Raw genomic sequence first — 25,845 nt, forward strand, 5'->3', positions numbered from 1 at the left:
AAATAAACTGTAAAATCCAGTTGTAGTGAGCAGCTCGCTGATTGGTTCTCACAGCTCACATGGAACGCGTTGCATGACGGGATGTGGAGTTTTTGCAAGCATTTCAGAGGAATCCTTGCCGTTTTCTGGATGTATTGTTGCTTTGACACGTGAATACCAACAGAAAGAGATATTTCAGGATGTTATTGAACACATACTTGTTTAACAAAGAACAAGGAAGTGTGTAAAGATAGAAATAAACTCCACATCCGGTTTCGGCTTCTCTAACCACTTCAGAACCACGGACAGCTCTTGTAGTCACAGTGCAGTGTCATTCTCTAAATAGACAGTTGTGAAATATAACATGGCTATGAAGATATTTCATGATTTGTTTTTGAATATAATTATTATCAGCTAGAATTAAACACAATGTACACAAAGCCTGGTTGAACGCTTAGAAATATGTTGCACATTTAAAGATACCTCATTTAATATCTGCACAGCTTTACATTGTTCAATAATACATCTATTTGTATTATTGTGAGTACTTTGTCATATTTACTGTATTGTTTTTATTTAGTTTCGTATATAACTGCGTTTAAGTCTGCTGTACACTGATTATGATTCTGTTTACGTTGTAATTGCCTGCCACATGGCTAAGAGCTTTACATGCGTCTGGGACAACCTGAATTATATTTTCTAACAGTTTAAAATCGCACTACTGATTATCTCTTCTATAACCCAGTACAAGTGGCCCATTGACGGCTGCAGGAGGTCTATAGAGGGGCTTCAGTGGAGCTGTAGGTAAATCTGTCACATGATTGCTGCGTCTCTTCCTGGGCAGCAGGGCAGCCTCATGTAAACACGGCGCGCGCACACAAGGCTTTGTCTAACACACACACACACATCTCACACACACATCCCCCGTTATTATAGTCATGCCATGGATATTTTGTGGCAATACCAATTCAGGATAATTTTACTCGGAGATTCCACGGTGGGGAAATCGTCGTTGCTGAAGCGCTTCACGGACGGGATCTACAGTGATGTGGCGGACCCCACGGTGGGGGTCGATTTCTATGCCCGATCGCTTGATATCGAACCCGGGGTGAAAATCAAGCTGCAGCTCTGGGACACGGCTGGACAGGAGCGATTCAGGTACGAAAACACAGAAATAGACGTACATGTAAAATGCATAGGATGATTATGCACCGAGCAGATTTGTGGTTAAATAATGCAGAGGCCTCATTGGTTCGGTGTGGCAGCTTTTGTAAGATACACAATTGAATAAAATTACATTAAATGCGACCTCCTCTGTCATTGTGATGCAATGAATAGGTAAAAAAAAAGGCAGGAGAATATTAATCAGGCCTCGATCTTCTGATGGCCTATATAAAAATCGAGTCGCATCATTGCATTTATTCATGGATGATTGGCAGCCTCCTCACATGCAGGCCCCATGTTTGATTCCCTGACTCCACAGTCTTCAATGCAACACAAGGATGCTCACATTTAGCTGTTTTATTTGTGCATTCCTCAGCCCTGTTGCTGCCCTGTTTCATGTGTCCTGGCTGTCTTGCTCGGATAATTTGCTTTAAATCACTTCTCAGTGTGCAGCTCCACTCTTAGATCTGATTTCTCTTTTGAAGACGAACCTTCAGAGGGTGGTTTTCTTCAGGCTTCACCACACTTTCATTTCTGTCTGCTGTGTGTGTGTGTGTGTGTGTGTGTGTGTGTGTGTGTGTGTGTGTGTGTGTGTGTGTGTGTGTGTGTGTGTGTGTGTGTGTGTGTGTGCCATTTTAAAAAAACCTCCATGTGCACAAACATGGGTTTAAAGGGATCCTTGCAAGACAGGGGGAGGGCATCGGATCCCCAAGGATCCATGTTTACTGTCTGGTTTGTGGTCAATTGATTACCTTCAGCTGAAATATAACGGTCATGCATTTCCAGCTGGGCAATGTCCACATTTTGAGGCCTTGGTCTTCTAAAGGTACCCTGTGTCCAAATCCTTATTTAATCTAGATGTGCATACATGATTCAAGTGCCTGAGCATATGCACATTACTTCCCGGGTGTTTAAAGCATCAGGATAAAACAGAAAACATAGATATGCACCAGAACTAGAACTACTTTTCAATGGGGACAAAAACACATACATTGAAAGCAGTGGAAAATCCAATAATCGGGACAGTTTGAGATTTAGTGATTAACGTCTGGTTGCTTTAAGTAAGGAGAGAGGAAATTAAGAGATTATCGGAGCTCTAGACCTGAGACGGACTTGAACTAAGTAACATTGAATAAGACAGGGACAGAGAGCCTATCGTAAATAAACCTTGAGTATTTAACTGTTGAACCAACGGATTAACCTGACACTTTGGGGTCGTCTCTGCTTCTGACTTGGACTTGTCTTGATTAGGTCCAAACTTGGGTTTTTGGGGTTCTTGTGTCTGTTAAGGCTTTAAGACTCGAGACCTTCTTTTGAAAAATGTCAGACTTGACTTTTTAGATCTGCTTGAACAAGTCTTCAGCCTTTGTTGGGAAGTCACAGGCGTGTCTTCATCAGAGCAATCCAAGATAATCAGAAATCCTAATTCATGGTCAAAAGAATGCCAAATTGCCAAAGATGATGGTGATTGGTAAAAAGTCAGAAGTAATGCTTAGGCAGGTCTGTCCGCAAGATGACGAGCAAACACCTTTTAAAATGCCTGTTTTCTGAATGGAGATCCGATCGATTAGGGCTAGTAGTAATCAAATAAATTTTTATACAGAGCATCATTCCATTTCTAATGTGTCTTCATCTCTTGTTCCCACCAGGTCCATCACGACATCGTACTACCGTAACTCCGTCGGTGGGCTTCTCGTCTTCGACCTCACCAACCGCAAGACCTTTGAGCACGTGAGGGAGTGGCACAAGGAGGTGAGTGAGCACATCCTGCCGCACCACATGGTCTACATCCTCATCGGCCACAAGAGCGACCTCAACAAGGACCGCAAAGTGAGCCGGGACGAGGCGGAGCAGCTGGCGGCCGAGATGGGCATCCGCTACGTTGAGACGTCGGCCAAGTGCAACAGCAACGTGGACCGCGCCTTCGAGCTGCTGACCAGGGACATCTACGAGCTGATGAAGATGGGCGAGATCGTCACCCGTGACGGCTGGGATGGGGTGAAGAGCGGCCTCACCGCCAAGGTGCTGTACCCGACCGACGACGACGACGACGTACCGGCTGCCGTTGCCGAGAAGGGCTGCCACTGCTGACTGTGAACTGTGTCCAAACACTGCACCCACCCCTCACGTCTTCTCACAGTCGCCCATCGAAACCAAGTCACTCAGGCTCAGTGATATCACTTCCTCACCTCCTGCTTCTCTGTGTTTGGGTTCTTCTTGGGGGGTTTTCTAACCATTTTACATCCCCCCCAATGTGTATCTCAATGCCATGTGGTGTCCCATGAGCTGAGCTGGGCCTAGTAGGGTTGGGAAAAGAACAGAAAGAAGATCAGATCTGTGGGTTTAGGCTGCATTCACACCAAATCAGGCATGATGAGGGTTACTTAATTGGCCACAAATGGTGAGATGTAATGACTGATTGACGTCTTTGGTCAGGGTTGTACGGCTCCCGAATTACGCTTAAATGATGCAGGTTTTTCTTTCAGCCCATATTTCCGCCAACTAAACTTCCTCTTCTAACAACTACGTGTTTTTTAGCCATTGTACATCCTAAATGTGTATTTTATAGGCAAGTTGTATCTCTAAAGCCATGTGGCATTAGCTGAGCTGGGCCTTATTGGGTTGCAGAAAAGAGAGCCCTTGTGATAAAATCTACTGCTTTTACACCAATCAGGTGTTTTGTGTTGTTGAAAGGTTACTTAAAAAGCCCAAAATAAGCAATGTATGTCTTTTACTGGGTTGTACAGCTCTCAACATGGTTTTCTTTCTCCTATATTGTAACTCAAACTCACTACCAACATTGAAATGAATGAGAGGACTTTCATTCTGCACCCGCGCCTGATTTAGTGTGAATGCCTTCTTACCCAATCTCCACGGCCCTAAAACTAAAGGACTCTACTGAGGATACATTTCATTCAGCACTATTGTGGGTTTCTATCTGTCCAAGTTTGTGCAATGCTTTGCCTGCGACTTGTTGTGACTGTGAAATTGTAAATAATAGTGAAATCTATGGAGGGGAAAGGTCACTGAGAGTGTGTCGAGTGACGGACACCGCGGTAAATCAACGTGCTCCTCATGCTTCTGTACGTGCACACACGCCAAACTGACTCAAGTCTTTGATCATCCTGTGAATAGATGAGTGATGTTTTTGTAAAGAAAAATAAATAGTTTATTTCTAGATCAGGTGTATACATAAAGATAGTATTTAGGGTAGGTATTTGTATCATAGCATCCACAGGAGGAAGATATGGAGTGTGTCAGCATCAGTTATCAGACCTTTAATGGCCTTAGTGAAGATGTGTTTAAGAGAACACACAGGAGCTGTAATATCACCTGCAGCTCTCTGTAGTTTAACCTCAAACAGCTGTTAGTGTTCAAAGCTTTATTCACTAAAATAATATTCCATTCAGGTCTGAGCTAATGTTGGGCGACAAGCATAGTGTGTAAAATAGATGCTCATTAAATCTGCTTCTGTGGGCCTGTACTTGCCGTTGTCCTGATGCTTGAAAATGCAAGCTTCAAAGTAGAAAAGTGACAGCATATATACTGTTAAATCTACATGGAAATTCATTCTCCAGATCCTCTCATTCTAGCCTGCTTAGCAGATAATATGGCATGCCCTACCAAGAGACCGTTGCCAAATCTCGTTAGGCTACCCCTCTCACACTTGATTTTATGCTTGATTTTATATGTGCATAATCATTGTAAATTATTTGGCCCTTTAAGATTTTGCAGACTTTTCAATCGTGGGATAAGAGCATTGGGTACCACTTAACAATAATCATTATGAACCATTTATAAACCAGTTCTAACATAGTTTTCATACACCAACACAGGCCCACTATTTGGCAAGATGACTAAGCGTTACATTGGCTGCCTAGCAGTACAGACAAATGTGGGCTCACTATTTGGCAAGCAGCCGGTCGCAGTTGTCCTGTTTATCTCTGGTCTTATAAAAGCTTATTAATGATTTATAAAGTGTTCACAACATGATTAATAAAGGAATTACAATCTATTTGCAAACCCTTTATAAGTGTAGTCTTATTGTAAAGAAGTACCGATCATGGATATTTGTTGGCTCGTCCCTAGCCTAGAATAGCCTAGCCTAGCACAGCTCAGTTAGCCCGGCTCTGTCTTTAATGCAGCATTACTGTTGAATCAATACACAGAAAGAAAAACAAAACAGCTGATGGAAGTTATCTGGTAAGGTAATAGTTACAGCAAGGGAACGTTGATGAGTATGTTTAATAGGACAAACTTTAGTCATGTTCGTTGTTTGTTCACTTTAATGAGCAATGCTAGCTGCTACTCTGCTGTTTCCAGTCGTCATGCTAGGCTAGGCTACTGCCCTTTGGACTCAAGCGTCAGACTAAATGCATCGTTGATACTAGTCTCATCCAACTATCTCAAAGAAAGCTAATAAGTGTATTCTCAAAAGGTTGAATTGGTCCTTAAAGCTATCGAAATTCCTGTTATTACTCGTGATAATCTGATACATGCAGTGATTTTCAATGCCTTGATTTCCTTCAACCCTAATATAAATCTCAATGTCAAAGCTTCACTTAAAGTTGCTGAAAGTCTTTACGTCACTTTCAATAGTCACTCATGTTTCCATGTAGTATTTGGGATTTATAGACTAGTAACAGTAATAATAGCAGCTGAAAGGAGCCTTGTTAGGTTGTGCCTGCAGACGCTTATACTCTGTTGTTCACGGGCCTGAGAGACCACCACAGACTACAGAACACCAGGCCTGGGAACCCCCTCACTCCCCCAATTCACACTTTGCTAGCATTTCACAAAAAAAAACTTGCTCAGACACACACACTGTAAACTGCAAGAGATTATGCATTCTGGAGGTTTTACTTTGCGTTCATGTGACAGTGTTTTTCTCTAAATTGATAACATCTCAGACGTCCCTTTACTTTTTAACCTCTGTGCTTCCTGGTAGACCACGCACCTTTTATTGCCGGGGTCGAACAATGTATATCGTGTTGTTTTTGTTGGTTTGATGATCAGACGGTTACATGTTCTGGTTCTTGGCACAGGTGAGGACTTCATCACATCCTGTCCCTGCAACATCCATGTGTGAACCAGTCTGACTAATACTACTAACTACCTTCCTCACTTTGTCATCCAAACAGGGTTAAACTGTATAATATTGTTTCAATTTGTGTTTTAATACTTAGCTAACTGTTCTCCAGTGAGCATGATTTGCCTTTTCTAATCACAGTGTTAAAGAGTGTGAGACACCAAGAAGAAAGACGGACTTTATGGGACAGAATAAGCTTGTAGACGCCTCTATATCCAGCAATGAGTTCATATTTAAAGTAATAATAACAGCATTTGTAATCTAACATACAGTGATCATCCTGTGTAAATGACCATTGTAATAATGGATGCCGTAGTCCAGATCCAGCCTCTCTTTTACTGTAATCTTGAAGGAACTGTTCAACATTTTGGGAAATATATCTATGTGTTATCTTTTCTGAGTTTAATGAGAAGATTAATACCACTTTTGTACGTAAAGTAGAAAAGTGGAGCCAGTCATTTTGCCTTGCTGCATCAATTTGCGTCACTTTGTCTGGTTTATTACAGCGGTATGAACCCAATATAAACAGACTACGATCTTATTTAAATGGCAAACATGTGTTATACAGTCAGAAATAAAGCTTGAGCATGTTTGTTTGCAAGACGACAAGCGAACAACTTTTAAAATGCTCTTGATTGAGTTTGGATTGATCAGCACCTCAATTTTACGTAGCAAAACAACTTTTTTAACACATGTTATCTCTCAGAAGGAAAACAGGTAAGCACATTTCCCATAATGTTGGATTAGAACATCAGTAGTTTGTTTTTCTATGTTGTCCACAGGAATGATCAACAAACCCACTGTCTGGGCTTTTTCTACAGAGCCCATAAACTGTCCAGCTCTTCATCCCCATGGTCACATTTCACAGCTTTACTGAATAATGTTATTTATTTTGTATATCATGTTTAATGGTTTCTCCTTTTATTTGATGTGATTTTATTGATTGGTTAAAAAAATAAAATAAATAGATGTACAATGAATGATGTGTGGACTCGTTTTTCACTGGGGTTTGGTGCCATCTGCTGGTGGAGGGTTATCATTACCTAGATTGGTTATTCTTTAGCAGCAAAATATCTGTTTTGGATTTAATATTGAAATTTGGGCATTTCCCCAGTACAACAAGGAGTTCATATTTACAATTACACACAAATCACACATTGCAAACGCTTTGTAAGCCTAATTATGACATGATGTTGCACTTTGCCTTGATTCTGTTTGTCTTTTTCCTTATCTTTGATGTGTTTTAACTATATAAACTGATTAGCAGCAGAATTTACAGAAAGCGTCTGTCTCCAGGGCTTCATTGTAGTTTAAAATCTCACAGCAAACATTAACGAAGCCGGTGTTAAATGTGCTCGTCTATTTCCCCACATTTAGTGAGGACAGCGCCGGTTCGCAAGGCAACCAATGAGAGCCAAGGTTTTTATCTAAACCCGCCCACTTAGTACCCAGCATGCTCTTCGGCAGGCAAACTTCACACAACAAACAAGCTTAAACTCCGTCGATTAATGACATAAACCTATATATGTTCATGGATAAATGCTGTTAAACATGTTTATACTTTAACAGATTATTAACCTTTGTAACGGAAATGTAAACACACACTCACACACACTCATATTCTGCACCGTGAGGGAGTGACATGTCTCCGCCGGTCAGACGGTGGGGTGTTTTGGGACACCGTTAAAAAGGGCTTCTGCCGTGCTTGGCACAGGAGGGGTGGGGATAACCACTCCTTCTGCGGAATCGCTATCAAGAGATTTCGGAAGCACAATTTTTAAAGCAGGGGCTGCTGGTGATCACTTGTCCTGGCGCCCCGTCATCAAATGTATAAAATAAAGGAACAGCTGCATGAGCATTACATGTCAGACCCATGACGTGAATCACAACATCATACATGTCCTAAACAGTGCAACAGCCGGTGTCTCTACCACTTTCTACCAAGACGTGAAGTAGTTTACATCCTAAGTCAAAGATCATCGAGTAAAATGAAGAAGCAGATTTTTCTAAACATATACTAAATGTAAAGAAACCATAACGAAAATCACAATACAGATCAAATGATTTAAAATAACTTCAAACATGCCAGGGGTCCACAGAAACACATTGTTAAATAACTATTTTACAGGATATTTAAACAGAAATCTAGCCCAGGTTTACAATATGAATGCATTTCCAGAACAGATGGACAGTGTGGGAGTCATACTCTTTGTGAACCATGGAGGTTGGAACAGAAAATAGTGATACACATTTAAACAAGACGACCCAGAGGACGGGGGGAGGTGGGTTGACTTTTAGGATGTTTTAAGCAAAATAAAACAAATGCTCTGAGCTGCAGTATTCAAAATGGCATGCATGAATTCACACACTTCCTTTGACGAATGTTAATGCACATCAGGCAGAAAGACCCACTCTGCATATCTTTATAAGGGAAGGTCATACGTATGAAATAATATCTCTTGTATACAATTAAGATACTAGTCAATAAAAAGAGCCCCAGTTTACAATAAGAATTATTTTCCAGAACAGATGGATAGTCTGGGAGTCACATAAGCATTCATACAAGAAGCAATTAAATGCAACCTGATATATCAGTCTTATAGGAGTCAATCTTTGTGCCAAAAGCAGCCCAGGGATGTTTGAAAATTAACGTAATAATATACATTTAAACAAGCAACCCTAAATGCACCACCTTGCTAAAGGGTTATGATTCATTTGAAGGAAGTTTTAAGCAAAATAAAACAACTCTACATGCTTCAGTATTCAAATTGTACCAACTTTAATGCAAATTCAAGCAGAAAGACACACTCTACATGGATATATCTTATAAAGTAAAGCTTATAGGGACATGAGGCATGAAGTAATACTATCTCTGTTGTATAGAATGAAGTCACAAGTCAGTAAAAGGAGTTACAGTGTGGTTTAGTCAGGGTTTACAGGAGCGAGATAACAAGGCGAGCGCTGTGCAGCAGGAAGTCAAGCTGTATCTCAGAACTGCGCATGCGCCGCAGCTCTCCTCAATCTATCGCTGCGTTTCTCTCCATAAAACGGTAAGCACGAGCTATTTTTTTAACTGTGTTATTTTAAATATGCTTAAATCTAACACACCAGCCGATCTCACGACACTGGCGCTATTTTGAGCCGCGTAGTGATGTGTATTTTACGCATGGGGTGCAGCGGCCGCACAGAATGGAGACGCCGCCGCCGCCGTGCCGTTGTTTGCTGTACGTGCCGCCGCACAGGGAGACGTCATTTTGAGGGAGAGTTAAAATGTTACGAAGGGACGTACGGTTCACACACACGTAACCGTCACACTGTAAATGCAAAGCGGTTACCCGTCTCGGTGTGTATAGCTGGTGGGTTTTGGTCCAGATTCACACACATATAGTTACGCCCTTGCTTGAGCCATAATGGCTACCGTCGAGCCTCAGTGTCTGTGTGTGTGTGTGGATCTAATCGGCATTAGACTGCACACAGCGGACGTGATAACCCACGTAACATTGACAATATAGACGGTTTTATCTGCTAAAATAATGCAGGATTCATCTTAAATGTAACCGAGCTATCTACCTGCCTCCATGTCAGTTAGCAACCCCTAAAATCCCCTTTCTGTTCCACAACGCTCGTGGGTAAAACACACTAACCGTTATTTCTTAATTCAAAATCTGACAGTTTAAAAACAGTGTGATGACGTCAGTGGTGTAAACTAACTAAGTACATTTACTTAAGAACTGTACTTTAGTACATTTTGAGGTACTTGTCCTTACCCGAGTAAGTTCATTTTATACTACTTTGTGTGTGTGTGTGTGTGTGTGTGTGTGTGTGTGTGTGTGTGTGTGTGTGTGTGTGTGTGTGTGTGGATCTAAACAGCATTCAAGCGTATTTCCTGACGCTTATTATTCCCCTTAACTTTGTAAGTATAGAGTGTATTATATGCTAAAAAATGATGAATTTATCTTGAATATGACGGAGTGATCTATTATTATTATTATTATTTACCAGTCGATATAGTGTTGTCATGAATAAAGTGCGTTTAGAAACAGTTTATAGTAAGTAATATTGCTAACTAGTAGCTAAGTACTTTCTCAAGTACTGTACTTAAGTAGGATTTTGAACTAAAATTAACTACATTTATGAGTCATGTTTTACTCTACTACATTTATTTTACAGATGTATTCACTTTATATATTAGGATTTTGACACACAATACTTAGGAAACACTCAAATGAAACCTTCCAGCATTATATCTGAATAACCGTACCATGAATGGGTTAACAAAAAAATAATTGGCAGAAATTTTGCTTAGAAGTTATTTATAAAAAAATATTATACAGTTCCATTTTTTCAGCTTTTGCTTGTTAACAAATGTGCAAAGGTGATGATATGAATCCTGTTTTTATCTAATTGTTCCTCCTCTGACAAAAAGTGATATCATGATAAGGGCTGTGCAATATATTGATATTGTGATATTATTTTTTGGTTGTTTCTTTTACCGTCTTTAACTGTGTTTATTTTCAATAAGGCAAGTTCCTCGTATGTGTAAACCTACATGGCCATAAACCTGATTCTTGTTTCATGTTTTATAATGTATTCTCTTTTCAGATGAGCGTACTCCTGGATAGCTGTCCTATGAAAGCAGCCCCCCCCTGCAGTCAGCTCTGAGCGCGATGGCGACGGCCAACGAGGTGACGGTGTCCATGGCGGAGGTGGTGATGGTGAAGGCTGAAGACGGAGACCCCGATGACCCCAGCAAGACTCAGGTCATCCTCCAGCTGCAGCCCATCCCCACCGGGTATGTACCTTTTTATTTATATGCAGTCCATATGTACTGAGGACAGGGGGGGTCTAACTGAGAGTGAAAGCACAGTTTTGCCTAGATTTAAACATCATAAATTACCAACGCAGCTATGGGGACACTAAATGATCAGCTACCATTAGGGTTCACTAACAGTGGGACAGAGGAGGCTTACCCTAAGTATATAAGATGCACAGACAGTACCCTCTGGCCCCTAAGCTTAAGGGGGGTCGCAAGGCCTCTATGTATCCCTCCGGTTGGCCTATATCTCAGAATGTGTTTTCTGTGGAGAAAACCAAATGAAATAGTATTTTTTATTTATTTGAATTGAATATATATCACTTTTCTTTAAAATCTCACAGGATAATTGCAAAGTGAAGACCTGAACACAAGCTCAACTCACAGAGCCTTCATGCTAAAAAGCTTCCTCCTGAAGTACAAAAGTATGGAGTTATAATAACTAAAGAGGAAATAGAACATGGCCAAGTGTTGGAGAGAAAAATCACTTAATTTCTACATAATACAGATAGAGACGTATTTTTAAACCAAATAAACAAAACTCCTCTCTGATGCAATATTCACAGGAAATAATCTGCTCAAAATTCATTCAAATTGATCATTTTTACACCAGTTTCCTGCAGGAATTGTGTCACTTTTTGTGTATATTTAGAAGTTTTTGAGTTGATCTGCACAGTTTTTGTTATGCATTAAATATGATATATAGAGAATAACATTTAAACACACAGTTTTCTTTACAGAGAAGAATCCGCTGAAACAGACGCTGCCGTCATGACTGTCGAAGCACATGAAGGTGAGAGAACAGACAACAGCTGCACACATTACATTACAAGAAAATATATATATATATTTATATGTATGTTTTTAAATTCTGTGTTATTATTTCAGAACAAGCTGACGGAGATGACGTAGAAATCGGCTGTCCTATAACCTGCGGAGACTGTAAAGCTGTGCTGCTGGTGAAGAAATTTGTTTGCCCAGGAATCAATGTGAAATGTGTAAAGGTTGGTCTTTATCCTGGTTTTTAAGTCTACATTGACTACGTTAACATCCAAATAATGTGCAGTTATCGCCCTTATTCTGATAAAAGACGATATTCCTTCTGACTGTTTTACATGCAGCTATCAAAACATGTAATTGTTCCATTCAGAAATCTCCTTCTGTGCATGCACCCCGCTCCAGAGCGTTGCAAACTGTTGCTAGTTTGTTCGTGAACATGCACACATCTGTACCAAAAATATTTCATTAAAGCAGATTGCAACTGCAGTAGGCTAGCACTAAAAGTCTTCAGAAGCTCCTTTTATATAATATTATATTTTGAGCTAAAATGCATCACATTTCACTTAAAGGCTGCTACAATGGTTGTTACTAAACCCGACTGTACACAGCTGAACGGCAACTAGGTCACTCAATAGTCACTCAGCAGGAAATAAACATGCACTACTTCTCGAGTCCCAGAATAACTGAGTTCAATTTCCTATTTCTGATCTCTAAACACGCGTCCGCTTCAAAATGCATTATTCTGTTTACCACTAAAAGTGAATATGTGCCCCTGTTGTTATACTTGGGGGGTGTTCCCTTTCCTGTAGTGCAGTGTGCATGTAAACGCTCTGCAAAGGCTACGGCCTCAACACATTGTACGTGATAGGCTGAGGGGCGGGACATCTCTAAGTGGTTAACCAATCACAACAGAGCCAGCCAGCTAACAGAGCAGACTGGGCTCAATGCATAGATATTTTAGCACTAGGTAGCATGTTACTGTTTGATGTGATTTTGTTTTACCCTCTTATCTGCGGTCTCTACACTGGACTAAATGTCCTTTTTTCCCCCCCCTTCTGCCAGTATGAAGACCAGCTGATCAGCCCCAAGCAGTTTGTGCACATTTCTGGAAAAGCCACTCTGAAGGACTGGAAGAGAGCCATCAGGATGGGGGGGGTCATGCTGCGGTGAGCGGACTCAAGAGCCAGAAAGCCAGTTTTAAATGTTCTGAATTCTGCCTGGATGCACCAAACATAACGTTACAAATATAGCATGCAAACTCTTACTCAGATGACCGTCTCCTTTATAGCTCACTAGAAATATAAGAAAGTCTATTATTTAACTTGCATAAAGCTACAGAATACTTTAAGGTTTAACTTATTAATCGAAGCTATATAAGTGTTTCTTTTTTGCTAAACCTCCTTTTCCTTTGACTCTTGTCTTATTGCATGTGGAGTGTTCATGGAAAAAAAAAAAGTCTAGTTAAATATAGCACGAGGCGCTCACGCCACTTCCGGTCTAAATTAAGCCCCGCACACTTCCCGGTGAAAATCCTGCATTACAGTAAGCTGCTGAGTCAGATATTGCACCTCCAACAACAAATAAATCCAGAGCTCTGGTTTCTTTACTTCCTCTCCAGAAAAAAGGAGAGTAAAAGAAAGGATCAGAAATCTCAGTCTCAGTGTCAGCCTGCTGCCTGCCACTCGTCCCCCGGCAGACCCACCGGACATCCATCCCCTATTTACTCTCCGTAAGCTGTCTCTGCCGTCTGACCAGACATCTGACCCCATCTCCATATTTCTGGACTCATTACACCCTTTCTGACCAGCAGAGAGATTGTTTCCTATCACTTTAACATTTTATGGGGAAAATCTGCATTTTGGTTTGAGGGCACCCACAGTGAGAGGGAGCAGAGACCCTGTAACTGGTTTAGACTAAACCCTGGACAGTATACGAGGGATGTTTAACAAGCTCTAAATGCTCCTTTGTGGCCAATCAGACTCAACTCTTCTTCCTCTCTTCATTTTCTAACTGTCTGAAACTCTTCCATATTTCTGCTCTCTCAGAAAAATGATGGACTCGGGTCAGCTGGACTTCTACGAGCACAACACGCTGTGCACCAACACGTGTCGCAGCACCAAGTTCGACCTCCTGATCAACAACACACGCTTCCCCCCCGACGGCACGGGAGGACTCCCCACTCCCACCTCCTCTCAGAGTAATTTCCCATTAATGATAAGCTATTATTTTCTGTTGAAAGGGAAGTTCAATTTGAGCTGTTTTACTCTTGTTTTGATGACAAAATACTGACAAATATTCTTAAAATAATTATTTAATGTTTCAGAATTATGTCTGAGTTTCTTAAAGTTATAAGAAATGTTGTCAAATAGTTAATCATGTTTAAACTATGACTGAATATCTCAAAATATGTACTTTAATGAAAAAGAATGGCTTGATAACTAGGAAAAGAATATTAACGTCAAAATATTGTTGAAGTATCTCAAAAATAGTACATTTAAGTGGCAAAAGAATGACTTGGTAAATCAAAATAATTAGTTGACTTATTCTTACTTCATATAATTTGCTTTTACTGGCCAGTGTTTTCAATGCAACAACAAAACGTCTTTATTGATGTGCTTTGGAAAGGTCATTTCTTAAGTCTGTATATAATGTGTGCTCTCCTGACTTGCAGCTCAGTTGGTTCTGGGTAACGGCAGCTCGGCTGGCGAGGACAGAGGCGACACGCTGAGTGCCAAGATGGATTGGATCACCAGCTCCCTGGAGGCTGCAGAGAAGAAGGAGACCAGTGAGATCTCAGGTCAGAGAGAGGATCCATCTCACCATCACTTCAGTTACAGATCACACTTGGAGCACGCGTGTGACGGTGCATGTGTTTGTGTTTCCACAGAGGACACGCTGAACTTCTGGAAGGGCATCGCTGACGTGGGTCTGCTGGGCGAGGTGGTGACCAACATCAGCACGGAGCTGCAGGAGCTGCTGAACGGGGTGAAGCAGCGCAGGGAGCCGGCGGGCTTACAGGACACAGGTACACAACAAATCCAACGCACAAAGAACTAGGGCGGTCAAAGATAAAGGGAATTCCTTTAAGCACCGCACATGATTGTGAGCCTCAGGAAGCGATGGAGTAGTGACTTGAAGAGGGAAAACTAAAAACAAGCCTCAAGTAAAGACAGAAAAGAGGGTTTTCAATGGTTAAGCACAGGGATTTTAGCATTTGCAGACCATTCACTTGCACTAAATCTCCACATGAAAGATTGATTGACAGAAAAAATAAGTCTCGCTCCAAAGTGCATGACAGGAACTGAACGGGTTGAAGGAACAAATTCAGCTGCTGTCAGAAGCTGACGGATGAACGAGCCTTTAAAAGATTTGATTTGTGTACTGATAAAGAGTAAATAGTGTTTGGATGTTTACCCCGGCTGGATTTGTTCCTCCTCTCTGACTGACTGAGTGACCCTGTGATTGATTGCCGCACTGATCCCAGATTCCTGTCTGGTAGAGGTGGCGGTGCTCAGTAACCTCGCTCAGGTGTTCGGCCTGCTGGACTCCGTCAAGAAGATCCTGGAGACGAGGAGGCAGCAGACGGACCCGAGCCAGGAGCAGATCCTGTGCACGCTCAGCAGTGAGTAGGACGTCAGAAATAGATCGTCTTTATGAAGTTATAAATGATACCATCTGGACATGTTCGGTATTGATAACAAATATTAGTTTAGTTTATTAAATACCTGACTCTGTGCTGTGCAGACCTGGAGGTGCAGCTGGAGGACCAGAGGAAGCAGCAGCAGGTCCGGGCTCTGCTCTCCTGCCCTCAGCCGGCGGCCAAAACCAAAACCCCCACCAAGCGTCCGCCCAAACGCCCCCGCCTGCAGAGACCCGCCTCCACCAGCGCCACCCTCCTCTCCTCCCCCATCGCCCAGCAAACCACCCTGCAGCCCCAGCAGTTCACCGTGCTCTCCCCCATCTCCCTCACCTCCATGGGGCAGCCCTTCACCATGGCGGGCCTCCCCCTCTCCTCCTCAAACACCGTCACCCTGCTGCCCGCCGGCTCGCAGCTCTTCACCCGCTACATGCTGTCCGGGGACGGGAAGTCGGACACCATCACGCTGCACCCGTCCTCCGGCCTCACGCTGCTCGGCACCGCCCTGCAGGACTCGGGGCAGCTGGGCACCATGGTGAACCCTGTGGAGCTGCTGCAGCTCAGCCAGCATGCGGGGGGTGGTGAGGGGATGCCCATCGAGGGACAGATGGTGGACGGAACCATGCTGGTGCAGCAGGAGGTGACCACATGTTGTTCTCTCAGATAGATACACGTTTAAATCACAAGAACCACACATTTGGCGACAGCTAGTTAGATAGCTAGCTGAGGTAAGCTAGTTAACTAGGTTTATAGATAGATTGATAGATAGCTAACTTTTGCTAGCTAGATTGCTAATGTTCGCTATATAGCTAGACAGATGCTAAGAAAAGAGGGTACCACTTTACAATAAGACTACCCTTATAAAGGGTTTAGTTTGCAATTCATTTATTAATTAGGTTGTGAACACTTTCTAAATCATTAATAAGCTTTTATAAGACAAGAGATTAACAGGGCCACTGTGACCGGTTGCTTGCCAAATAGTGAGCCCACATTTATCTGTACTGCTAAGCCTTATATTGGCTACTTATTTCAAGTAGCCAATATAAGGCTGTCACCTTGCCAAATAGTGAGCCCACATTTATCTGTACTGCTAAGCCTTATATTGGCTACTTATTTCAAGTAGCCAATATAAGGCTGTCACCTTGCCAAATAGTGAGCCTGTGTTGGTGTATGAAAACTATGTTAGAACTGGATCTTAATGGTTAATAAAGTGTTTACAACCTAATTAATAACCTCATTATAAAGCCTTAATAAATCCTTTATTAGGGTTGTCTTATTGTAAAGTGGTACCGAAAAGAGACTCAGTTCCCCGGCGCAACGTGACTTAAAAAGATGGCAGCACTGATCCAGGTTTTCTGTAACTGTTCACAGTCTCCACTGACCAGTCTTTAAACCCTGCAGAGCCCACACCATGTTCCTGCTAGTGTTTACTTCCTGTTAGTGTTTACTTCCTGTTAGTGTTTACTTCCTGTTAGTGTCTTCTTCTGTGGATTTATCTGACGTTTTTTAACCTCTCTCCTTCTCTACCTTGATCCTCCTTAGCAACGGTCATTATTTTGCTTAGTAGAGGTGTGTTTTCGAGTATTACCGACCTTCGAAATTTCAAAATTGACCAATCAGAATCGATTATTGAACTAACTTGTGCTATATATATATGTGTGATTGTGCAGGGAGAGGTGGAGGCGGGTCAGGAGCACACGGTCATCGAGATCAACCCGGCGCCGATGGAGCAGGGGGTGGGCGTGATGGAGCTGCAGCTGAGCGGAGACTCGGGTCGGGACGCCATGATGGTGCAGAGCAACATGGACGAGACGCAGTGCCAAATGCAGGAGGTGCAGACTGGGGGGGTGGAGGGGCTGCAGCTGGACGCCAGCGGGCAGCTGTCGGGCGTGCAGATCGTGGTAATAGAGGAAAACACTCAGGAAGAACAAAAGGACAAATGAGACTCTCTTATTCTACCCCTCGGACTGTCAGACTGTAAATACTGGATCTCCAAATCCACGCTCTGCCTCGGCCTGAGACCAAGCTCTGGGGTGGTGGTCTACCTGCCAGCAATGTGAACCGGGAAATGCTCAAGACCGCAATGTTTTTATGTAAGAAGAGTCTCTAAAGCTATAAATTGACACAAAATTCATCAAAATCAATACAAAGATGGCCAGTTTCCTTTTTAAACTGCCATTTCTGATCCTAAACATGTCAGCAATTGACTCAATAAGCCCCCAAAACACTCCAAAATTGTCCAAATCGGTTTTATTTTCAAAATATTGTATGCATATGCTAATTAATGCATATTGTGCTCATTTCTATGTGCTGGGGACCTATTTTCACATAAAACTTTGGGGTATTCAACATTTCCAGGTTCAGAACAGGACTCTCTGAGTTGGCAACTAGACCAGTAGTCGGACATATTTCCTTTTTTTGGTGTGTGTGTGTGTGTGTGTGTGTGTGTGTGTGTGTGTGTGTGTGTGTGTGTGTGTGTGTGTGTGTGTGTGTGTGTGTGTGTGTGTGTGTGTGTGTGTGTGTGTGTGTGTGTGTGTGTGTGTGTGTGTGTGTGTGTGTGTGTGTGTGTGTGTGTGTGTGTGTGTGTGTGTGTGTGTGTGTGTGTGTGTGTGCGTGCGTGCGTGCGTGCGTGCGTGCGTGCGTGCGTGCGTGCGTGCGTGCGTGTGTGTGCGCGCGCGCATGTTCCTCAACATTTTTATTGAAACAAAGAGGCTTCACAACATCAAATATTCTGTTATTTTAAGTATGGTTTATTACAACATCAAGTATTAATAGTTGTGCCTCTGATTTCTACCTGTTATCATGACGTTTTACTCACTGAATTAAAACTGAGACGGGGCCAACACGAGTAGTCCGACAGAGAAGAAAGAATGTTGTGTTCCCACAGTTTCTCCGTAAAATTATGGAAGATTTCTGGTGTGCTCACTTGCGGTTTTAAGGTATAACCTTTGACTTAATGGGTACAGATTTAGAGCAAAAAGGAATATTTCAACACCAAAATGACCATTTGTACACCAATGTCTCTCCCTCTGCTGAGGAGTGTTTGCTTATATGCTTCAACAGTGAACAAAACATCTCAAAAGGGATAAAACACCAGTAAAACTATCCTAACACAACTTAGGGAGACACATTCTAGTTTCGTCTGTACAGTTTCTGAGCTCTTATTATTGCTACTACCAACCCGTTTACATTTCAAAAAAGAGGAAGAGATTTACAGCACAGTTAGCCTGATGTCTAACCTCTGTTTTGGTCATGATGGAGCTTCACAGCTACATAAACAACACAAAAAAAAGATCTTTTGTGCAAAAACTAGGGTGGTCTGTCTCACTGCTCGTGTCGCTGTGTTCCCTTATCTCATCAGTGACCGTTACCAGTACAATGTCATCAAAACCAGCAGAAACGTTGGCCAAAATCAGCTGAATTGTAATCCTCCTTTTAAGCCTCCATGAACAACATAAGGACAGAACAGACCCTCTGCACCCCCCCCTCCTCTCACTGTGGATCAGACTCATTACCAGGAGCAGTGTTGGTGGGAAGACTTGCACTGTTTGTGTCGTGGTTTGTTGTTTTTGCACTGTGATGACAGGAAGAGGTTCGCCTGCTCTCTGAACCTTTCTCTGGGATTGTTTTTAATGTGCGTAGTGGAATGGAGACAGACTCTCACTGGACACGCTCATGCACTTATTCTCAGTGTTTGTTTTTTTACCATCCACACACTCCATGACTATGCTTCACCCATGGCTTTATCCCAGTATGACAGACGGTGTGATCTGCTGGGTTTTAAGTCAATATATAAAGTTGATGTCAAACTTGGTATGCATTTATTTTACAGTTGTAAAAGTAGTGTTATCATATTTATTGGTTTGCAGACTAAAGACATAAATGAATTTATGGTTCAGGCTCACATCAACAAAGACCGATCCCACCATTTCAGATTATTTAAAATGAACAATTGAGGATATTTGCATACTGACTTTGTAATGTGTTTTAATATCAGATTAAAACTGAAAAGAAACGAAGTGGTTGTTTGGGTGTTTCTCCACCAGAGGGCGCTGTGGGCTCACCTCACTGCGGGATGGATCGATCTGCATTCATAATTATAACATCAATAAAGCTTTATTTTAAGAGCACTTTTCAGGATGCATCTCAAAGTGCTTTAACAGTATGCCACACAATATAACACAAACACAAAATTAGACTTAATTCAGGTCATTCAATCCTATAAACTCGCATGTGCACATGATGCATATTTTATTCCCAAAAAGGAAAATAGGTAAAGTATAAATACAATAAAATAATCCAAAACTGAAAATCAAATCAGTTAAAGTAAAAGTGACAAAACTAAATTAATAAATACATAAAATAATACATTAATAAAACGTTTAATATAAAAATTGTAAGTCATGAAAAATATATATATAAATACAACTAAGAAATAACAACAACAACAATAATAATACATGTTTAGACTAGATAACATTTGATTTATTTATTCCTGTCATGCTTTAATCTGCAATTGTTTTGTTACAGCATCTTGTAAACAAGGCATTGCACACACAGAAATTATAATAGAGGTAAACATAAACAGTAAATATAAACACATTGCCTGTAATCTGCAGAGTCATGGTGGCTGTCGGTGATGTCCTCTCTGGAGTCTGAGCTGACAGGTTACCGGGGGCTCTGTGGTTATTACTGCCTCTAACTGAAGCCCCTAATACTGGCAGACAGGCGGCATGACGGGAGGCAGGAGGGTGAGGGTCAGAAAAACACAAAAACAGGCTCCTACTCAAAACAGAGGGAGGAATATACACCCAGATAAAACATCCATACACTTCTTCCTCCCCATCTCGTCCCAGTGGCAGCCATCTTTGCTCTTTGACTGTGTCTCCCCATCGCCCCACACCTTGATGAGCCAGACAGGGGGGTTGGGAGGCCCCCGTTGGCGATGAAGAGGGCCCAGAATGACGGACAGAGGTGTTAACCCCGCGGTGCTGCAGGGGGAGATGGAGGCGTTCTTGTTTACACACACTGTGCCCCGATTGTCACCTTGTCTGTCAGGGAAACCTCCGATCCACCCCCTCTTATCTCACCCTGAGACTCTCTGCTACTGCCTCACATCATCATAAATCATTTCCTCTGGCACGCCATCTTTGCTTCTTCATGGTGTTTTTCCCTTCACTCCTTGAATATTACTGTTGATATTAGTGTCGTGATGAGGTTTTTGTAGGCTGACCGGGAAGTGAGCATCACAAGGTTTTCCTCTACATGAAGGCTAATGTTGGGCTATAAAGGAACTACAGCACGGTCACATGACTTCACGTCACCACCGCTAAGCTAAAGGAGGCTAATGTTGGGCTATAAAGGAACTACAGCACTGTCACATGACTTCACGTCACCACCGCTAAGCTAAAGGTGGCTAATGTTGGGCTATAAAGGAACTACAGCACGGTCACATGACTTCACGTCACCACCGCTAAGCTAAAGGTGGCTAATGTTGGGCTATAAAGGAACTACAGCACGGTCACATGACTTCACGTCACCACCGCTAAGCTAAAGGTGGCTAATGTTGGGCTATAAAGGAACTACAGCACGGTCACATGACTTCACGTCACCACCGCTAAGCTAAAGGTGGCTAATGTTGGGCTATAAAGGAGCTACAGCACGGTCACATGACTTCACGTCACCACCGCTAAGCTAAAGGTGGCTAATGTTGGGCTATAAAGGAACTACAGAACGGTCACATGACTTCACTTCTCCACCGCTAAGCTAAAGGCGGCTAATGTTGGGCTATAAAGGAACTACAGCACGGTCACATGACTTCACGTCACCACGGCTAAGCTAAAGGAGGCTAATGTTGGGCTATAAAGGAACTACAGCACGGTCACATGACTTCACGTCACCATCGCTAAGCTAAAGGTGGCTAATGTTGGGCTATAAAGGAACTACAGCACGGTCACATGACTTCACGTCTCCATCGCTAAGCTAAAGGAGGCTAATGTTGGGCTATAAAGGAACTACAGCACGGTCACATGACTTCACTTCTCCACCGCTAAGCTAAAGGAGGCTAATGTTGGGCTATGAAGGAACTACAGCACGGTCACATGACTTCACGTCACCATCGCTAAGCTAAAGGTGGCTAATGTTGGGCTATAAAGGAACTACAGCACGGTCACATGACTTTACGTCACCACCGCTAAGCTAAAGGTGGCTAATGTTGGGCGTGATGAGGACCAGTAGGGTATTTACTGACGTGTTTTATGTCGTAGAACAAACATCTCTTCATCTTGTGTTAACCGCAGACCTTATTTCAGGATCCTGCACCACTCTCCTTCTCCTTCTCCTTTGTCATAATTGTTTCCAAACTCTTCTCAACAATTATTCTGAAGAACATCTGCAGAAAAATTAAGATACATGTGGGTACATACAGAGTACTTTTACAGCTCCTCTAACCGGCCACAAAACCCCAACTTCTTCTTCTTCTTCGTCTCTGCTCTTTGTTTGCCGTCTTATCTCCCTGACTCTGCGGCACGCACACATTTGTCTTGTTTAATTATAAATAGGAAGTCCCACTCTGTGCTTAATAACATTTTATCTGCTGCGCTTTAACGAGAGAATAAGAGACAGGCTGTTTTGTTCGAGATACTCTTCCTCCCCCCTCTCGTCAATTTGTTTCTCCACTTATGCTTCCTACATTCATCAATTTATGAGAAATGTTAACCTCCCGGGAGTCCTCTCGCCCCCTCAGCCCTCAAAATGTATATCCAGAATAAATGTCCATCACCACGCTGCCTCCTCACGTCCTCCGGCTATTGAAACTCTCCTGGTGTGCATCATTTAGTCCTGTATGCCTGCTTCCTGCTAATTCATTATAACCTGCCTGGTGTATTTTTGGAGCCTGTTTTGTGCTCGTTTGGAAGCTAACACGAGGCCGTATTTCATATTAATGTGTCCTTTGGTTCCCAAGATCCTCTTTGCTGAGAATTTGTCATCCAACGTCCAAATACTACAAACAAATCTGCACAATTTAATAGGAAAAAGCAACATTTGCTATGTCGTTTAATGAGTGTGCACAATGTTTATGACTGCATATGAAAAATGATGAAGTAAAGGTGGAAATAAGGAGGTAAAAGTTGTAATTATGAGACAGAAACTGAGACTTGTGACTGAAAAAGTGAGAAATGACATAAAAAGTCAAAATTTGTTCTCAACATTTCGATTGTGTGTTCATGCCTCATAATAACAACTGTTTGTCTCTTAAATGTAAACAAACACAGGTGGATGTTTCTCTACCTCATAATTCTCTCTTGGCATGTCTCGTCCACAGCAGGACAGGTGTGTCAGTCAAACCTGATCGAAGCGAGCGTCAACGTCAATCAGTTGTCAGAGGAGAGAGAGCTGTGAAACGATGTGGAAGACACAATTCTCTGACCTGACGTGTAATGTTTGATCAACGTGGGAGCAGCTTATCACAGAATGGAGAGGCAGCAATTTGGTGAAACGCTGGGGTTTTAATCAATGAAAAAACCGAAGTAAGATACCAAGTGTCTCCCGGAAAATAGTGAGAGGAAGAACCAGAAAAAGCTTGACGAATCGTAGCCATCCAGGGTCACCTGAACTGAACTTTGTCCGATCAATCAAACACAAACCAAAAATAATACATCAAAACAATACTTCAGGCATTTCAAAGTTCTCTTTCATTGTCCAAAAAACTAAATAAATCTAAATAAATATTATAATTGTTTTTACTGTTTTTATTTTATTTACAATTTCTCATTTTATTTCATGCATGCAGCAACTGTCACAAAACACCATTTTCCACTGGGGAAAATAAAGTATTCTGCTTTAGTGTAATATAAAATGTCCCTAAACACACACACACACACACACACACACACACACACACACACACACACACACACACACACACACACACACACACACACACACACACACACACACACACACACACACACACACACACCACAAGGGACTGATATTTTTAGTAATGCTATTCGAGCATCCTGGCTGGCCCCCATAATGAGGTAGGGAGATGGAGGCCGGTTCCTCTCACAGGTCAGCAGCCTCTCTGGACCCAGGGAGCTGTCTGCATTTTCACCAGCGATCTGTATTCATTTCCACCGTGCGGGGGCCCTTTTTCTGCTTAATATGGGTCTGCTGCAGCCTCCCCGCCATCACCAGAGTTCATTCTCAGTGTGTGTTTTTATCAGCGCCCCGAGGGGCTCATGTAATTGCTCAGTGCTGATGAGAACAGCCCCGGCTCAAAGTACCATCTCATCCCGCAATTACACCCGTGGAAGTGCAGGGGGGGTGATGGGAAAATAAAGAAAGTGCCTGGTGCGGCGCGGCAGGTGGAACACTCCGGCCTAACCTGCTCCTGCTGAGTCGATAGAGGACTAAAAAGTCAGACATCTCCTTGGGGATGGAGAGTTTTTTAAGCTGTTAATCCTCGCTCTGAAGATGATTGAGGTGAACATCTGACATTTGAGGCCTTTTAAGTTAAAAGTTTACAAAGAGTGTTGCTGTGCTGAGACAATAAAGGTGGCAAACTTTCAGAGGACCTTCCCGTGTTCACAGTGTGAGTGGGTTAACCCTCGACAAAACCTGGCCTGTTTGCTATCCTCCAAAACTACAGCACAGTCGAATGACTTCACGCCACCACCGCTAAGCTAAAGGAGGCTAATGTTGGACTATAAAGGAACTACAGCACGGTCACATGACCTCACCTCACCACCGCTAAGCTAAAGGTGGCTAATGTTGGACTATAAAGGAACTACAGCACGGTCACATGACTTCACGAAAAAAACACATTCAAAAAACCATTGACTTTGAGACTCGGGAACCAGAAGTGCTTAAATGCTGACTCATTCCAAGGTTTTAGGACTCATTCCTGCACCACTGTATAGAGAAATAACAGATCTCTGAGAGAGGGAATGTGATCGGTGCCCTCGCCCAGACTGTGCAGCTCTCGGCTCGTCTGTATGAAAATAAATGCTGACGAGTGTTGAGCTGTGGTGTGCTGCTCTGGTGTCAGCCAGAAGGGTCTGCAGGCTGACAGGCCGACGCGCCTGGTTTGCATTGAGATGCGTGGCGCTCCCTCGACCCCCTCCCACTCAAGTCTGTGGATGGGCCGGGGCAGAAACATGTCCTCCGTCAGTGACGGCGCTGCAGAACTCCAGCCTGTCTTTGTTCCTGTCATTGCACACTCCTAACTTTTTTTTGCTTTGAGGCTGTGTGTGACTCTGTGGATGTTACTGAATATTTAAATAGGAACTCTGCCAGCAGCCTTCCACGTCCGTCCGTGCGCCGTTCAAACTTAATAACATGACCCATGTTTGTATTAGGAGATTTCCTGCAAACAAAACCTATTAACAAGCAATTCATAAGCAGCCAACACCAATCAGCAGCTCATGTCAGTGATTAATCAAGAGTTTACAGCAATGCTAGCAGCTCTGTGAGGCGGGACTGTAGCGTCTCTACTTTAAAGAGTCTCTCCTGCTGATGTTCAGGTGTATATCAGTATGTAGTGTCTCTACTTTAAAGAGTCCTCTCCTGCTGATGTTCAGGTGTATATCAGTATGTAGTGTCTCTACTTTAAAGAGTCCTCTCCTGCTGATGTTCAGGTGTATATCAGTATGTAGTGTCTCTACTTTAAAGAGTCCTCTCCTGCTGATGTTCAGGTGTATATCAGTATGTAGTGTCTCTACTTTAAAGAGTCCTCTCCTGCTGATGTTCAGGTGTATATCAGTATGTAGCGTCTCTACTTTAAAGAGTCCTCTCCTGCTGATGTTCAGGTGTATATCAGTATGTAGTGTCTCTACTTTAAAGAGTCCTCTCCTGCTGATGTTCAGGTGTATATCAGTATGTAGTGTCTCTACTTTAAAGAGTCCTCTCCTGCTGATGTTCAGGTGTATATCAGTATGTAGTGTCTCTACTTTAAAGAGTCCTCTCCTGCTGATGTTCAGGTGTATATCAGTATGTAGTGTCTCTACTTTAAAGAGTCCTCTCCTGCTGATGTTCAGGTGTATATCAGTATGTAGAGTCCCTACTTTAAAGAGTCCCCTCCTGCTGATGTTCAGGTGTATATCAGTATGTAGAGTCTCTACTTTAAAGAGTCCTCTCCTGCTGATGTTCAGGTGTATATCAGTATGTAGTGTCTCTACTTTAAAGAGTCCTCTCCTGCTGATGTTCAGGTGTATATCAGTATGTAGTGTCTCTACTTTAAAGAGTCCTCTCCTGCTGATGTTCAGGTGTATATCAGTATGTAGAGTCCCTACTTTAAAGAGTCCTCTCCTGCTGATGTTCAGGTGTATATCAGTATGTAGTGTCTCTACTTTAAAGAGTCCTCTCCTGCTGATGTTCAGG

The 25,845-nt window shown here is 42.6% G+C and overlaps 2 protein-coding genes and 1 non-coding gene across 7 annotated transcripts; all 3 read left to right on the forward strand.

Moving 5' to 3' along the window:
* Positions 1-815: 815 nt before the first annotated feature.
* On the forward strand, positions 816-7,212 carry rab42a (RAB42, member RAS oncogene family a). The gene is made up of 2 exons (XM_063898451.1): positions 816-1,137; positions 2,793-7,212. The coding sequence occupies exons 1-2, from the start codon at positions 923-925 to the stop codon at positions 3,232-3,234; spliced, it is 657 nt and encodes a 218-aa protein (XP_063754521.1). The 5' UTR covers positions 816-922; the 3' UTR covers positions 3,235-7,212.
* A 705-nt stretch (positions 7,213-7,917) lies between these two features.
* Positions 7,918-8,051, forward strand: LOC134875582 (U11 spliceosomal RNA). Its single transcript, XR_010167246.1, has one exon. It is a non-coding gene; the product is annotated as a U11 spliceosomal RNA (small nuclear RNA).
* A 1,131-nt stretch (positions 8,052-9,182) lies between these two features.
* gmeb1 (glucocorticoid modulatory element binding protein 1) lies at positions 9,183-19,481 on the forward strand. 5 transcript variants are annotated; one of them, XM_063900017.1, is made up of 11 exons: positions 9,183-9,282; positions 10,835-11,024; positions 11,774-11,838; positions 11,934-12,049; positions 12,888-12,991; positions 13,871-14,022; positions 14,497-14,622; positions 14,713-14,850; positions 15,310-15,447; positions 15,570-16,102; positions 17,133-19,481. In XM_063900017.1, exons 2-11 carry the CDS (start codon positions 10,900-10,902, stop codon positions 17,403-17,405), a joined length of 1,770 nt encoding a protein of 589 aa, XP_063756087.1. In that variant the 5' UTR covers positions 9,183-9,282; positions 10,835-10,899; the 3' UTR covers positions 17,406-19,481. The 5 variants fall into 5 exon arrangements, with proteins under 5 accessions (XP_063756087.1, XP_063756092.1, XP_063756091.1 ...); XM_063900022.1 differs by having other exon boundaries at positions 15,325-15,447; XM_063900021.1 differs by having other exon boundaries at positions 11,786-11,838.
* Positions 19,482-25,845: the final 6,364 nt, after the last annotated feature.

This window comes from Eleginops maclovinus, chromosome 13 (assembly GCF_036324505.1).
Source record: "Eleginops maclovinus isolate JMC-PN-2008 ecotype Puerto Natales chromosome 13, JC_Emac_rtc_rv5, whole genome shotgun sequence".
NCBI lineage: Eukaryota > Metazoa > Chordata > Actinopteri > Perciformes > Eleginopidae > Eleginops > Eleginops maclovinus.

Excerpts from the sequence above, each read along its gene's own strand:
- gmeb1 (XM_063900017.1), top strand. The coding sequence starts at position 10,900 with ATGGCGACGGCCAACGAGGTGACGGTGTCCATGGCGGAGGTGGTGATG. Across the intron at positions 14,623-14,712 it reads GGAGACCAGTGAGATCTCAG|AGGACACGCTGAACTTCTGG; the intron begins GTCAGAGAGAGG and ends GTGTTTCCACAG. Across the intron at positions 15,448-15,569 it reads GATCCTGTGCACGCTCAGCA|ACCTGGAGGTGCAGCTGGAG; the intron begins GTGAGTAGGACG and ends TGTGCTGTGCAG.
- rab42a (XM_063898451.1), top strand. The coding sequence starts at position 923 with ATGGATATTTTGTGGCAATACCAATTCAGGATAATTTTACTCGGAGAT. Across the intron at positions 1,138-2,792 it reads GCTGGACAGGAGCGATTCAG|GTCCATCACGACATCGTACT; the intron begins GTACGAAAACAC and ends TGTTCCCACCAG.